This window comes from Musca domestica, unplaced genomic scaffold (genome assembly GCF_030504385.1).
Source record: "Musca domestica strain aabys unplaced genomic scaffold, Musca_domestica.polishedcontigs.V.1.1 1, whole genome shotgun sequence".
NCBI classification, from domain to species: Eukaryota; Metazoa; Arthropoda; class Insecta; order Diptera; family Muscidae; genus Musca; species Musca domestica.
In genome coordinates, this window is record NW_026712114.1 from 1,110,828 (window position 1) to 1,127,322 (window position 16,495).

The following is a 16,495-nucleotide window of genomic DNA, read 5'->3' on the forward strand; positions in this document are numbered from 1 at the left end:
TGCAGCAGGGACCGACAGGGAAAACAATATTTTATTTTGCACATAGAAGTTTGTTGACATAATCTGGACGAGGATGAGAAGGGGGTTACCTAATATGCCAAATTTTGCAATTCACTTTAGGCTGATATAATTATAAATGCGCCAAGTTTGGACGAAATTGGGTACGCCCCTCCAGTTTTATATACCTATATATATGAAAGAAATCCATCAGTTGAAACGGATAAAGCTAGAATCTTGTAATTCTGTATGTAGGTCGATTTTGGGGTCTGTTGGGTTGATACAAGGCTAGGTTTTTGGAAATTGCATATATATATATATATAAGTATGTAAATCTGGAGGGGCGTACCAAATTTCATCCACACTTGGCACATTTATAATTATATTAACCTAAACTGAGGTGTGGAATTGGACAAATTGGCGTGCCCCCTTTTCATCCTCATTCAGATTATGTCAACAAACTTCTATGTGCAAAATATAATATTTTTCCCCTGTCTGTCCCTGCTGCATTATTCATACAAATATTCTGTTAAGATAACCTAAACTGAGGTGTGGAATTGGATAATTTGGTTTACGACCTTCTCATCCTCGCCCATAATATGACATCAAAATTGTATGTTCCTAAAAAATCTCGGTCGGTCCCTGCTGCATTATTTCTACAAACGTTCTCTTCAGATAAATTACTAATATGGTGCCCAGAAAGGTATACACAAATAGATGGTCAAATACTGAGGGTACATACGAGTCGACAACCTGCCTGAAGCTTTCTAACTTGTTCTTGCAGTATCTAAGATAGACAAAAGAAGTAATTTTGAGGCCGAGGTAAATCCATAATTCGTTCTATCGCTATTTAAACATTTTAGAATATAAATTTGCAACATTTAAAATTTAAATTAAATATTTGTTTCATTCACCAATACATCCGACCAAAAAAACCCATTGAATTTAAATAAAATAGAGGTGACATTGTTAGCGTTTGCTCATAAAAATAGATTAAAAATATCAAAATTTTTTGGCACTTTTATTATGAAATTTTCTAAAGAAATTGTTAAGAGGAACACCTTAATAGGCCTGATTAACATGTCTACGAATGGGGTGCTGGATGACCAAAAATACGTAGGTAGCAAAAGTAGGCCATGAATAAATTAAAACATTTGTTTGTTAATTCCACATTCGATATGAGATCTGCCAATAATTCGAAACTTGTAGATTTGTGAAGAGTTCTGTCAAATTAGACTTTAAAAGATTCTTATTCGGGGTGCCAACAATCAGTAGTATTGAAAAACGGGAATAGATAGCACTTACTTACACTCAAACACGGTATATCAGAATCAGAATCAGGCAAATTGTTTTTTTTAATTTTCAGGCGTTCTTCGTTTTTGGTGTGGCAGTGGCAATAGCATTGGTCCCGGCAGCAGAAACAACCTCAGTAAAGGGATATAAGTAAATATATTTCTTCTCCTTGTTCTACAAAACTTGAATAATTTTTTTTATGTCATTTCTAGTTATATTATGGAAATAATTTTAAAATCAATTAACCAGGACATACACCTGTGTATAGAGTAAGCCATGATGGTTATCATTTCCAAGGACATACACCGGTGTATAAAGTAAGCCATGATGGTTATCATTATGAGGCACCACCTGTAAAAGTGGAAGAGCCGGTACTACCGGAAAATGTGGCTCAAGGTATTCCAGTGCACACAGAACTTAATGGAAGTACTTTGGGCTCAATTGTTGGATAAAGTTTGTCATTATAGAATTGGGATATGTAGGCCTTTTAAGAAATTCGTACTTATGTACAAAATTTGGTACAATTTAAATTTTGGAAGAACCGGTAGAGTTGGAATCCTTAAATTCGGAAATATGATTTCTAAGAGGCTGCATGATACCAAATGGTACAAAATTTGATAGAATTTGGATTTAGGTTCACCAATAAAGCGAGCTTGTCTCCTGGAATTTGAAATTAACATTACGGCGGGATGTTGGACTGGAATGTGGAGGTAATTTTCGAAATTTGTACTCATGTCTACGTCAAGCACTAGGATGATACAAAATTTGTTACAATTTCGATTTGGGCGAACCGATAGAGATGAAATGCTGAAATTGGTAAAAAAGATTACTCTGACATTGTACGATTGGGTCACAATTATCAATACTTATATCTACCTATCTGCTATTTCTAAATATTTCTCTCAACCGGAAACCTGGGTTGAATATGGAATTTATTTTTCTCTGTCGACTATATATGGTACCTCACGCAGAATTTTACATTTTCTAAAAATTATCACATATCTCATATAAAGTGAGGTCCGAAACGAATGGACAATATTGTCCCATTCCTTCGGAACTTACTCCATAGAGGGTCAGCAATTTGAATAATCATAACACAAGTCAAAATATGTTTAAATAATCGAAAATTAGCTGAGGGTATACATCTGTCGTATAAACATTCAATCACTAATACCCTATTTTATTATTTATTTATTTTTTTTGTATAGAACAAACTTTATCCAATAATTGATTGAAATGTTTTGCCATTAATATCTTGATCCATTGGAATACCATGAGCCACGTTTTCCGGTAGTGCCGGCTCTTCCAATTTAACAGGTGGTGCCTCGTAATGATAACCATCATGGTTTACTTTATACACCGGTTGATGTCCTTGGTAATGATGACCATCATGGTTTACTCTATACACAGGTTTATGTCCTGGGTAAATGATTATAAAATGATTTCCATATTTATTGCCAAAATAACTAGAAATGACAAAAAACCAAAATTATTCAAGATTCGTAGAAGCGGAAGAAGTAATATATTTACTTATATCCTTTTACTGAGGCAGTTTCTGCTGCCGGGACCAATGCTATTACCACTGCCAATACCAAAGCAAAAACGAAAAACGCCTGAAATATTTAAAAAAAAGTTTGCCTGATTCTGAATTTGATATACAGTGTTTGAATATAAGTAGATTACTTTCGGAATCATGCTGTGATGATGCTATCTATTCCCGTTTTACAATACTACTGATTGTTGCCACCCCGAAGGAGAATCTTTTAAAGTCTAATTTGACAGAACTCTTCACAAATCTACAGGTTTCGGATTATTGACCGACCTCATATCGAATGTGGAATTAACAAAGATCAGGTATAATTTATTCATGATCTAATTTTGCTATCTACGTGGTTTTGGTGTTTGATGTTTCACCCCAGCACCCCATTCATAGATATGTTAATCAGGCCTATTAAGTTGTTGCTCTTAACAATTTCTTTAGAAATTTTCATAATAAATGTGGCAAACATTTTTGATATTTTTAATCTATTTTTATAAGCATATGCTAACAATGTTATCTTTGCTTTATTTTAATTCAATGGACTTTTTTGGTCGGATGTATTGATGAATGAAACTAATTTTTAAACTAAATTTTAAATGTTGCAAATTTATATTTTAAAATTTTTTAAATGACGATGGAGAGAAGTGTGGATTTATTTCGGCCTGAAAATTATCTTTTTTCCATCATAGATACTGCAAGAACAAGTTTGAAAGCTTCAGGCGGGTTTTCGACCGCCATATATACTCTCAGCATTTTACCATATATTTATGTATACTTTTTTGGAAGCCATATTAATATTTTATCTTAACAGAATGTTTGAAGAAATAATGCAGCAGGGACCGACCGGGAAAATTATTTTTTTTTGGCCCATACAATTTTGTTGAAATATTATGGGCGAGGATGAGAAGGGGGTAATTAATTTGCCAAATTTCGCAATTTACTTTAGGTTGATATAATTTTAAATGCGCCAAGTTTGGACGAGATTGGGTTGTTGAATATAAATCGGCTTGTCCTCTATTTTTGCTGCTGTTGTATTAATAAAACGCACTTCTGCTCTCGGTGGTTGCTTTATTCAGAGTGAAACTTATTCTACTTACACACTACTCAAGTTAACTTAGCGCTAAGAAAAAATCTATTTACAAGTCAGTGTGTGGATCACACTAAGTGATCTTCGCATAATTATTTATAATGTGTGTTGTATGTTGTAAGAGCGTAACGTGGACATTCAATAATTACAACATGGGTACGCCCCTCCAGCTTTATATACCTATATATATGAAAGAAAACAACCAGTCGAAACGGCTAAAGATAGGATCTTGAAATTATGCATGTATGTCGAGTTTGGGGTCTGTTGGGTTGATATACGGCTGGGTTTTTGGAAATTGCATATATATAGGTATATAAAACTGGAGGGGCGTACCCAATTATATTAATATTAACCCTAAACTGAGGTGTGGAATTGGACAAATAGAGTTACCCCCTTCTTATCTTACCTTGTCGTAATCACGAATGAATGAATTGAGATAGATGGCTAAAATTTTGCACACATGCTTAGTTTTCCAGTAGGCAGGTTAAGTTCGTGAGTGGGCCATGTAGGTCCACGTTTTCATATAGCCCCCATATAACGGTACCTACCGATATTCGGTATTTTGATGATTTTAGCGACATTATTCACCGGAATTGTTTCAAATTTGGCATTTGAAGTTCGAAATGGATACTACACCCTCAGATAGAAAATTGTCTGTGCAAGTCCACGTCTTCGTATAGCCTCCATATAACTGTACCTCCCGATATTCGGTATTTTGATGATTTTAGCGACATTATTCACCGGAATTGTTTCAAATTTGGTATTTGAAGTTCGAATTGGATACTACACCCTACGACAGAAAATTGTCTGTGCATATAACGGTACCTCCCAAAGTTCGGTATTTTGATGATTTTAGCATCATTATGCACCGGAATTTTTTCAAATTTAGCATTTGAAGTTCTTAATGGATATACAGCTTATGACAGAAAATTGTATGTGCAGGTCCACGTCTTCATATAGCCCCCTATAACGCTACCGCCCAATATTCAGTATTTTGATGATTTTAGCGTCGTTATTCGCCGGAGTAATTTCAAATTACGTATTTAGTGTTCGTAATGGGAACTCCCTATATTCGGTATTTTGACGATTTTAGGTACAATACTCATCGAAATTGTTTGAGATGTCGTATTTGAAGTTCGTAATAGATACTACAGACCGTGACAGAAAATTGTCTAAGCAGGTAATGGCTTATAACAAACAATGCCTATATAGGCCCACGTCGTATAGACCCCAATATAAAGGCTATATTCGTTTTTTTTTAAGATCTTAACAGAATTTTTAACGAATTTTATTTTTTGAAAATTTCCAGATTCGTTCTAAATGCCTATATAGGCCCACGTCGCATAGACCCCAATATAACGGCTATATTCGGCATTTTTTTTACTTGTTACTGCTTTTTACTTGTTAAAATATAAATTTGCAACATTTAAAATTTAAATTAAATATTACTTTCATTCATCAATATATCCGACCAAAAAAACACGTAGATAGCAAAAGTAGGTCATGAATAAATTAAAAACAATGGTTGTTAATTCCACATTCGATATGAGATCTGCCAATAATCCGAAACCTGTAGTTTTGTGAAGAGTTCTGTCAAATTAGACTTTAAAAGATTCTGGTTCGGGATGCCAACAATCAGTAGTGTTGTAAAACGGGAAGAGATAGCATCACAGCATGAAAGTAATCTACTTATATTCAAACACTGTATATCAAAATCAGAATCAGGCAATTTTTTTTTAATTTTTTAGGCGTTCTTTGTTTTTGCTTTGGCATAGGCAGTGGCAATAGCATTGGTCCCGGCAGCAGAAACAGGCTCAGTAAACGGATATAAGTAAATATATTTGTTCTCCTACTTCTACGAAGCTTAAATAATTTTGTTTTTATATAATTTCTAGTTATTTTGGCAATAAATATGTAAATCATTTTATAATCATTAACCCAGGACATAAACCTGTGTATAGAGTAAACCATGATGGTTATCATTACCAGGGACATAAACCGGTATATAAAGTAAACCATGATGGTTATCATTACGAGGCACCACCTGTTAAAGTGGAAGAGCCGGTACTACCGGAAAACGTGGCTCATGGTATTCCAATGGAACAAGATATTAATGGAAGAACATTGGAATCCCTTGTTGGATAAAGTTTGTTCTATACAAAAAAAAAAAAAAAAAAAAAAAAAAAAAAAAAAAAAAAAAAAAAAAAAAAAAATAAAATAAGAATAATAATAATAAAATAAAATAAAATAATAAATAATAAAATAGGGTATCAGTGATTGAATATTTATACGACAGATGTATACCCTCAGCTAATGTTCGATTATTTTAACATATTTTGACTTGTGTTATGATTTTTCAAATTGTTGACTCTCTATGGAATACGTTCCGAAGGAATGCGACAATATTGTCCATTTTGTATTGGACCTCACTTTATATGAGATATGTGATAATTTTTAGAAAATGTAAAGTTATGCTGTGAGGTACCATATAAAGTCGACCGAGTATTCGTCGAGTATTTCACTTTTCCACTTTATCTAATACAAATAAAAATAAATTCCATATTAATCGCAGGTTTCAGGTTGAGAGAAATATTTTGAAATAGCGGATAGATAGTATTGAAAATTGTGACTCAATCGCACTATGTGATAGTAATCTTATTTCCCAATTTCAGCATTTCACCTCTATCGGTTCGCCCAAATCGAAATTTAAAAAAAAATTAGGACTATTTTAAAAAAATTAGGACTATTCTATTCATGAGTACAAATTTCGAAAATTACCTTCACATCCCAGTCCTACATTCACACTGTTGGCCTCATATGGAGAAGGCTCCGAAGCAGTCAGGCGAATATTGTCCAATTCGTATCTGTCCTAAGTGTGATATATATCTAATTCTAATTGGACTATATCGTCTAATTCCCATACTTTTAAGGAGATGTATGCATGAAGTTTTTGAAAAATGTTTAAATATACGTGGGGTAATACATATAGCGGACCAAAATATTCCACTTCATCTGATACAAATATTGGTATGTTCAAAATTTAAAGGAAATCGAACATTTATATCCAATTTTATACGAAATCAAAAATTCCGATAAATTACATATTCATATCAGATGTCAGGCAAGTTGTATAGAATCGTCGCCTTATTTCGAAAGTTATGATAGATGTAAGTATTTGTACCAGAAGGGGTTCACATATATATATATATATATATATATATATATATATATATATGTATATATATATATATATATATATATATATATATATATATATATATATATATATATATATATATATATATATATATATATATATATATATATATATATATATATATATATATATATATATATATATATATATATATATATATATATATATATATATATTATATATATATATATATGTATATATATATATATATATATATATATATATATATAAAAAAAAAAGTTCAGATGTCCCAAATCTGAATGGAATCGGATATTAATTTCATGTTTTATGAGCTTCATGGGGAAGGAACCATAAGTATCGGACCGATATACTCCTTCTTCACACCAGGTCTTGGGTTAATAAAAGCATTGTGATGTGTGTAATTTGAAGACAAGCGGATGCTTATTTCGGATTTTATGATCGTCTACCATCTTTATAACAGTTCTTGTGTTGATAAAAAAATATTGTGATATGCCAAGTCTGAATTGAATCGGATGTTAATTTCACATTTTATGGACTTCATGGGTATTTAAAATTTTGATCCTTTGCACCAGACCTTGGGTTAATAAAAATTTTGTGATGTGTGTAATGTGAAGACAATCGGATGCTTATTTAGGATTTTATTATCGTTTTGGGTTATTCAAAACTTCGACCCTTTGTGGGGGAGGTACCAAAAGAAATGGTCCGACCTCTACCATCTTCATAACAGACCTTTTGTTAATGGAAATGTTTGGATGTACCAAGTCTGAATGGAATCGGATGTTATTGTCATGTTTTATGAGCTTCATGGATATTCAAAATTTTCACCCTTTGCGGGGGTGCGAGGTACCAGAAGCATTCAATCTTCACAGCAGATCTTGGGTTAATAAAAATATTGTGATATGTGTATTGTGAAGACAAACCGTCTCTTAAATCACATTTTAAAAGAGTTATAATTATTCGCAATTTTGACCCTTTGTGTGGAGAGGTACTTAATGAAGTGGACCGATATTGTCCATTTTTGCACCGATGCAAATATTGGGTTTTGTAAAGTTGGAGCAAAAGCTGATGATCTTTTCTCTTTCTGTGCAGTAAAATATTTTCTTTGAAAATGTTGATCTTTTGTGGAGAAGGTACCAGAAGAAGTGGACCGATCCATCTTCGGACTCGATCTTAGTTTCATAGTAATATTACGATGTACCAACTGTGAATCAAATCGGAGAGTTATCGTATGCACCAGCCAGAAAGACAGATTGATAGACGGGCAATATCCAGTAACGGATTTGGTGGAAAGAGACCTAGGTTCTAACCATTATTTCGAAGAGGCAAGTTTTGGCCCTATTAAATGATATATACCTTCCCTCTTTCGCCATATGGCTAAGGGTTTAAAAAAATGCATCAAAGTGGAAAAAAATTAAAAAAAAAAAAAACAAAAAGATTGAAAAAATAAACAAACAAAAAAACAACAAACATTAAAAAAAAATTCAACAAAATTAAAAAAAAAAATCAACAAAAATTAAAAAAAAAAAATGAGATACAAATTGAATTATTTTTTGTTTTTTATATTTAATTTGGCTGGGAAACCCGAATCCTTCCTCATTGTATGGCGCCCAACGTGTTTATTTTTTAAATAAAAAAAATATATCAAAAAATTATAGTCGTGATGGGAAAAACGACGGATCAAACTTATAAATCACAATGTGGCGCCCAATATGGGGCTGCATAATTTTTTAAATGAAAAACGTTGTAATATGTGAAGAACCCATAGAAGAACGTGGCTTTCATTCGCTCTGGAAAACACGTTAGTACAAAGTTATGGTATAACTTAGGCGCTGGGCAGAATCAATTTCCAAATTCACAATTTTGACCCTCTGTGGGAGAGTTACTTAATGGAGTGGTAGAGTGAACTAGCACCGCAATGCAAATAATAGGATTTGCAAAGTTGGAGCAAGATCGGAGTAGCCTTTCTTCCTTCTGTTTCGGACGGACACAACTAGATCGTCTCCAAATGGACTGAAACGGATTTGGTCCAAGGAGACTTAAGGTCTACAAACTTTATTTCGATGAGACACGTTTTGGCCGTATCAAATGATATCTACCCTCTGTAGTCAAATGGCTGAGAGTATAATAAAGTGAATAATTTTTTTTTTTGGAATTTGTTTATATTTAGGGTCCGAAATGTTATTACATCTTACGATGCTTATAATTCTGATAATAGAATAAGTTAATAATAATTTATATATATACCTAATAAAAATATATATTTTCTGTTTCGTTTATTACAAACAATAGAAAACCTTATTCTTCCTTCTCCTTATTTGTTTGTTTACAAAAAAAAAAAAAAATCATCTACATTTTTTTAACGGATATCATAAAAATGTCTTCTTCTTTATTGTATTTGTTGTGGTCATTTGGAAATAAAGAATTGAAACGAAATGTGAAATATTGAATTGAAATGCTGATAAGAAAAAAAAAAGAGAAAAAAACCTAAAGACTCATTGGAAAACTTTTTCATTTTTCAAATAAAACCAAAAAGAAAAAAATTGAAATTTATGATTGGAGAGGGGAAAATAAAGTTTGAAATTTTCGTTTTTAAAATTCCAAATATTTTATTTGACTCAAATAAAATATTGAGATTTTGAAACAATCTATTGAAAAAAATACTTTGCCTTTACTGACACTCCCCTCTTCAATTTTTCTTTTTCTTTTTTTGGTTTCTTTTTTATATTTGCAGAGGAGAGAGAAAATTGAAAAAGTTGGAAAATGAAATGAGTTTTTAAGATAAGCAAAAAGAAGTGAGAAACAGAAAAACAGAAAAATTCTCAGAGTCAGCGGTGGTGGTGGAGGTGGTGCTGGAATTTCCCCCTTGCAAAAGAATCTCAAAGCCGTCACATTGAAGTCTTGCATTAGTGGTGGTGGTGGCAATAAAAAAGGAAAAATGGGCGCCAATGTTTCACAGCTGGAAAAGGAAATCGGTTCCGATCTGTTCCCACCCAATGAGCACTACTTTGGTCTGGTGAATTTCGGCAACACCTGCTACAGCAATTCCGTGCTGCAGGCCCTGTATTTTTGCAAGCCATTTCGCGACAAGGTGTTGGAGTACAAGGCCAAAAATAAGAGACCCAAAGAAACCCTATTGTCCTGTTTGGCGGATCTTTTCTACAACATTGCCACGCAAAAGAAAAAGGTTGGCTCCATTGCCCCCAAAAAGTTCATTGCCCGCCTGCGCAAGGAGAAGGAGGAGTTCGACAACTACATGCAACAGGATGCCCATGAATTTTTGAATTTTCTCATCAATCACATCAATGAAATCATATTGGCCGAGCGCAATGCCAGCAAAAGTGGTGGAGGTGGAGGCAATGCCACATCGTCGGCTGGTACGGCAGCGGCAGCCACCAAATCCTCATCGACCACATCGACCTCAACCACGGTCTCCAACTCTTCGACCAATGGTACTTGCTCAAATTCAACGGGCTCCATAAACGGCATTGGTATTGGCATCTCCGATGCCACCACCCCCACCCAGGGCGGTGGCAGTCCGGCCAACAGCGAGCCCACCTGGGTCCATGAGATATTCCAGGGAACACTCACCTCGGAGACGCGTTGCCTCAACTGTGAAACGGTCAGCAGCAAGGATGAACATTTCTTCGATCTCCAGGTGGATGTCGATCAGAATACCTCAATCACCCATTGTCTGCGGTGTTTTAGCAACACCGAAACCCTCTGTTCGGACAATAAATTCAAATGCGACAACTGTTGCAGCTATCAAGAGGCTCAAAAGCGTATGCGTGTCAAAAAGTTGCCAATGATTTTGGCCCTGCATCTGAAACGCTTCAAATACATGGAACAATTTAATCGTCACATCAAGGTCTCACATCGTGTGGTCTTTCCCCTGGAACTGAGGCTGTTCAACACCTCGGATGATGCTGTGAATCCGGATCGCCTTTATGATCTTATGGCTGTGGTCATCCATTGCGGTTCGGGACCGAATCGTGGCCATTACATTAGCATTGTCAAGAGTCATGGTCTGTGGCTGCTTTTCGATGATGATATGGTCGATAAGATTGAGGCTTCGACCATTGAAGATTTTTATGGCCTCACCTCGGATATCCAGAAATCATCGGAAACGGGTTATATTCTGTTTTATCAATCGAGGGATTGTAATGTTTAAAAAAGAATAGGTCATTAATTATTTTATAATCGCAATAAAACAATGTGTAATGTCTGCAAAGTGAGCAAAAGCCGTAAGTGACAAATATTTAGAGGAGGAGGAAAATCCATTTAAAAATTTCCATCTTTCAGCAAACAATCCCATTACCAAATAATAAGTCAGTATTGCGCTTTTGTTTGCCTCATTACCAAATAATGAGTTTAAATTGCTTTTCATTACCAAACATGGAGTTACTATGGCATTTTAGTTTGCCTCATTACCAAATGTTGAATTAAGATTACACCATTAAGGATTTTGACTACTCAATGTCGGCAAAAATTGAAGTAGAAGTAAGAAAATATTTAGAAGGAGAAAATTACATTAAAAAATGTCCACCTACCCAGCAAACGATATCATCGCTAAATAATGAGAAAAAATTGCATATTTGTTTTCCTCATTACCAGGTAATGAGTAAATATTGACCATTAATTTGCCAAATAATTAGCGAATACTACAATTCAAAGTCAATTCAAGCTTTCGACAAAACTCGAATTCGATTTGGTAGTGGCTTTATTTAGGAGGAGGAAAATCCGTTTAAAAATGTCCACCTACCCAGCGAACAATCTAATTACCAAATAATGAGCTAATATGACCTTATTAGCAAATAATGAGTTGATTTTGCATTCTTATATGAGCCATTTCAAAATAATACCTTTTTTTAACTATTCTTCGCGATTTCGATTTTGTCGACTAAAAGTCGATTTAAGATTTTGACAATGCAATTTGGATAAAAGTCCATTTCGACTTCATAAGATGAAAATACATCCAACTACCCAGCAAACAATTCCATTACCAAGTAATGAGTTAATATTACATTATCGTTTGCCCAGGTTTAGTATTGATTTTGTCGACTATAAATTGTCCATTGGTAAAAATATAGCTTTTCGACTTTTTCTGTTGCATAAATAAAATAACGAAAAATCTGAAATTTAATTTTGTGTCTATCTTTGCATATTTTTGAGTTGAAGTGAAAACTACTGAAATGATAATCCCGAAATCGAAATATATCAAAAAGTCCACTTTGCCTCTAGATTTTGCCTCTAACATAAATTAATCGATCGAAAGTCGAATTGAAGAGTCAATAGAATGGGGAAAATGTTTTTTCAACCATGCCATCGTTACTCATTACTTTGTAAGGCAAACAATAAGTAACTTTAGCGTACAGTTTTTAAGGAAACCCCCATTATTGGTAATGCAAGTCGGTGTCGACTTACCTTGTAATGGGTTGTTGCGTGGCTCATGTTGACACATTTGTTTGCTGGATCAAGTTCCAACCTCTGTCAAAGTTTTTGATAGGTTTCAGTTTTTAAGTAGACCCTATTTATTTTTTCCTTATTGAGTGTTGCTTTTTTACATTACCTCGTAATGCGAGGTTGTACGGCTCATGTAGATACCAATTTTTGCTGGGTCAAATTTTAACATCTACTCATTAATCGTATTTCAACTCTTTGCCACCGTAACTCATTACTTTGTAAGGAGAAACATAAGTTCTGTTTATTTACAGCTTTTAAGGAAATTTCATTATTTTTCAAGTTACTGGTAATGCAAGAGAGTTCATCTTCATGTAGACACCGATTTCTGTTGTGTACTCTGTAAGGAGAAAAAAATAATTATTTTCGGCATAACCTATTAATTTTCTACTTACTAGTAATGCATGGATATCTTTTTTACATTACTTCGTAATGGGGTACCAAATTTTAACAAAATAATTAAAAATCTTAAATTAAAATATACGTATCCTTGCATATTTTGTCCGAAATGTAAAATATCTTAAAAGGTTTGTCAACATTAAATAAATCTGCATATTTTCACCTTACCTTGCAATGAGTTGTTATATGGCTTGTATAGATATCATTTTTTACGAGGTCATATGCCAACTGTAACTATTTTCTATTTAGATAACTTTTTTCTTGTGAAATTTTGAAAGAAAAACCCATTACTTTTCTAATTACTGGTAGAGCATGATTGCCTTTTTGTACATTACTTGATAATAGGACGTCAATTCATTACTTGTAAGGAGAAAAATATGTTATTTTCGGTTGCAATTTTGAATGGATAACCCAAACTCTTCTGATTACTGGTAGTGCATGAACGCCTTTTTGTACAGTTCTTGGTAATGGGGTACCAAATACTGCTGGGTATCAATAAAATAAAAAAGAATCTCAAACAAGTTTATCTTTGCTCATTTTTGTGGCCGGAATGAAACATCTCTTTTATGGCAAAATTAGAAAAATTGTGCAATTTTACACCTTACCTTGTAATGAGTTTTTATATGGCACGTGTGGGTAATTTTTATTCATTGGGTCATGTTCCAACCGTAACTCTTTGCTATTTGGGAGAAAAATAAGTTATTTTCTTGTGCAATTTTGAAGGCATAACCCATTATTCTACTACTTACTGGTAATTAATGAATGCCTTTTTGTACATTACTTGGTATTGGGATGTCAACTCTTTATTTGTAAGGTAAAAATAATTTATTTTTGTTCAAATTTTGAATCAATAACCTATTATTTTACTAATTACTGGTAAAGCATGAACGATTTTTAGTACATTACTTGGTAATGGGATGTCAATTTTTGCCGGATTAATTTCCAAAACCAAAATGTGTTTTTTTGGGTTTTAAATAATTTACCCTTACCACTTTTGCTAACGTTGCAGACACTGTGGCGGTTCAAATAATCATGAATTTTGTATTTAACATATTTGATCTAATCCCAAAGCCTACAATTTATAATATGAGGTGGAAATCTTGAAAAAATACTGAAATAGAATAAACCTTAATTTCCTAAATTGATTTTATATAATTTGATTCTTTTCTCGTGACCGTTATAAATTCTAGGCAAAATTTTCTTCAATGTGTATGAATTTATTTTTCTTTATTATTTTCTAATAAAAATTCTGTATTTATGTCTTGTCATCAAACTCTTTCTGAATATTTTTTATTTTTTTTTTTTTTTTTTGAAATTAAAATAATACATATTATTTCGATGGCTTTGAAAGTAATAACACAATGACCGTTTGGAAACAAGAACTAAATGTATTTAATTTATGTAGTATTATAAATACATGAATAATGTTTAGAATAATTTATTCTGCCTCTAAAGTTTATCCCCGCAGAATGATTCAGAACTCGATTTTCATGACCAAAAATGTCCCATTTTGCTTTGTCATCACCAAACATCTGCGGGTTTCAATAGCCCAATATATTGAAACGAAGCTAATTAAAAAAATATTTAAAATATTTTAAGGAGGCGCGCTCCACATCTTTCCCTTAAAAACAAAACCGAACTTTTTGTAAACCCGTTTCCGAATAATTGTGTGTCACATATAAAAAATATAGAAATGCAAAAAAAAAAAAAAAAAAAAAAATATTTCAATAAAATCTATAAAGAATTTAAATCAGCATTTAGTCGCACATAATGCATCAACTAGCTGTAAAAATAACGTATTTAAAATAATTGGTAATAAATTATAAAAAAAAACAAAAATATTTACAAATGTGTTTTTCTAGGAATAATTTTTGGAGGATAAGTATGGGTACAGATGTTGTAAAAAACAAAAAAAAAATAAATAAACCCAACTTGATAACAATTCTTTAAAAAATCCACATTTATTAGGCTAATGGTCCTTGGAAAAAATTCTTTAAAAAATTCACGTTTATTTGGCTAATGGTCCTTGGAAAAAATTCTTAAAAAAATACACATTTATTAGGCTAATGGTCCTTGGAAAAAATTCTTTAAAAAATCCACGTTTATTTGATGGTTGGTCCTTGGAAATAAATCTTTAAAAAATCCACGTTTATTGGGCTAATGGTCCTTGGAAAAAAATCTTTAAAAAATCCACGTTTATTGGGCTAATGGTCCTTGGAAAAAAATCTTTAAAAATCCACGTTTATTAGGCTAATGGTCCTTGGAAAAAAATCTTTAAAAAATCCACGTTTATTGGGCTAATGGTCCTTGGAAAAAAATCTTTAAAAAATCCACGTTTATTAGGCTAATGGTCCTTGGAAAAAAATCTTTAAAAAATCCACGTTTATTGGGCTAATGGTCCTTGGAAAAAATCTTTAAAAAATCCACGTTTATTAGGCTAATGGTCCTTGGAAAAAAATCTTTAAAAAATCCACGTTTATTTGATGGTTGGTCCTTGGAAAAAAATCTTTAAAAAATCCACGTTTATTAGGCTAATGGTCCTTGGAAAAAAATCTTTAAAAAATCCACGTTTATTAGGCTAATGGTCCTTGATAAAAATTCTTTAAAAAATCCACGTTTATTTGATGGTTGGTCCTTGATAAAAATTCTTTAAAAAATCCACGTTTATTAGGCTAATGGTCCTTGATAAAAATTCTTTAAAAAATCCACGTTTATTTGATGGTTGGTCCTTGATAAAAATTCTTTAAAAAATCCACGTTTATTTGATGGTTAGTCCTTGATAAAATTCTTCAAAAAATCCAGGTTTATTTGATGGTTGGTCTTTGATAAAAATTCTTTAAAAATCCACGTTTATTTGATGGTTGGTCCTAAAAAATCCACGTTTATTTGGTTGAGAGTCCTTGATAAAAATTCTTTAAAAATCCACGTTTATTTGGCTAAGAGTCCTTGATAAAAATTCTTTAAAAAATCCACGTTTATTTGTTGGTTGATCCTTGATAAAAATTCGTTAAAAAATCCACGTTTATTTGTTGGTTGATCCTTGATAAAAATTCGTTAAAAAATCCACGTTTATTTGATTGAGAGTCCTTGATAAAAAATCGTTAAAAAATCCACGTTTATTTGATTGAGAGTCCTTGATAAAAATTCGTTAAAAAATCCACGTTTATTTGATTGAGAGTCCTTGATAAAAATTCGTTAAAAAATCCACGTTTATTTGATTGAGAGTCCTTGATAAAAATTCGTTAAAAAATCCACGTTTATGTTATTTTCGGTTGCAATTTTGAATGGATAACCCAAACTCTTCTGATTACTGGTAGTGCATGAACGCCTTTTTGTACAGTTCTTGGTAATGGGGTACCAAATACTGCTGGGTATCAATAAAATAAAAAGAATCTCAAACAAGTTTATCTTTGCTCATTTTTGTGGCCGGAATGAAACATCTCTTTTATGGCAAAATTAGAAAAATTGTGCAATTTTACACCTTACCTTGTAATGAGTTTTTATATGGCACGTGTGGGTAATT

The 16,495-nt window shown here is 32.7% G+C and overlaps 1 protein-coding gene across 1 annotated transcript in view; it reads left to right on the forward strand.

Moving 5' to 3' along the window:
• Window positions 1-14,818, forward strand: part of LOC131806921 (ubiquitin carboxyl-terminal hydrolase 46-like) — a 134,606-nt gene extending 119,788 nt beyond the window's left edge. The window contains exon 3 of the mRNA XM_059131828.1: window positions 9,848-14,818. Within this exon, the coding sequence (XP_058987811.1) occupies window positions 10,052-11,284 (1,233 nt within the window). The 5' untranslated portion in view covers window positions 9,848-10,051 and the 3' untranslated portion in view covers window positions 11,285-14,818. The remainder of the gene's footprint in view (window positions 1-9,847) is intronic.
• Window positions 14,819-16,495: the final 1,677 nt, after the last annotated feature.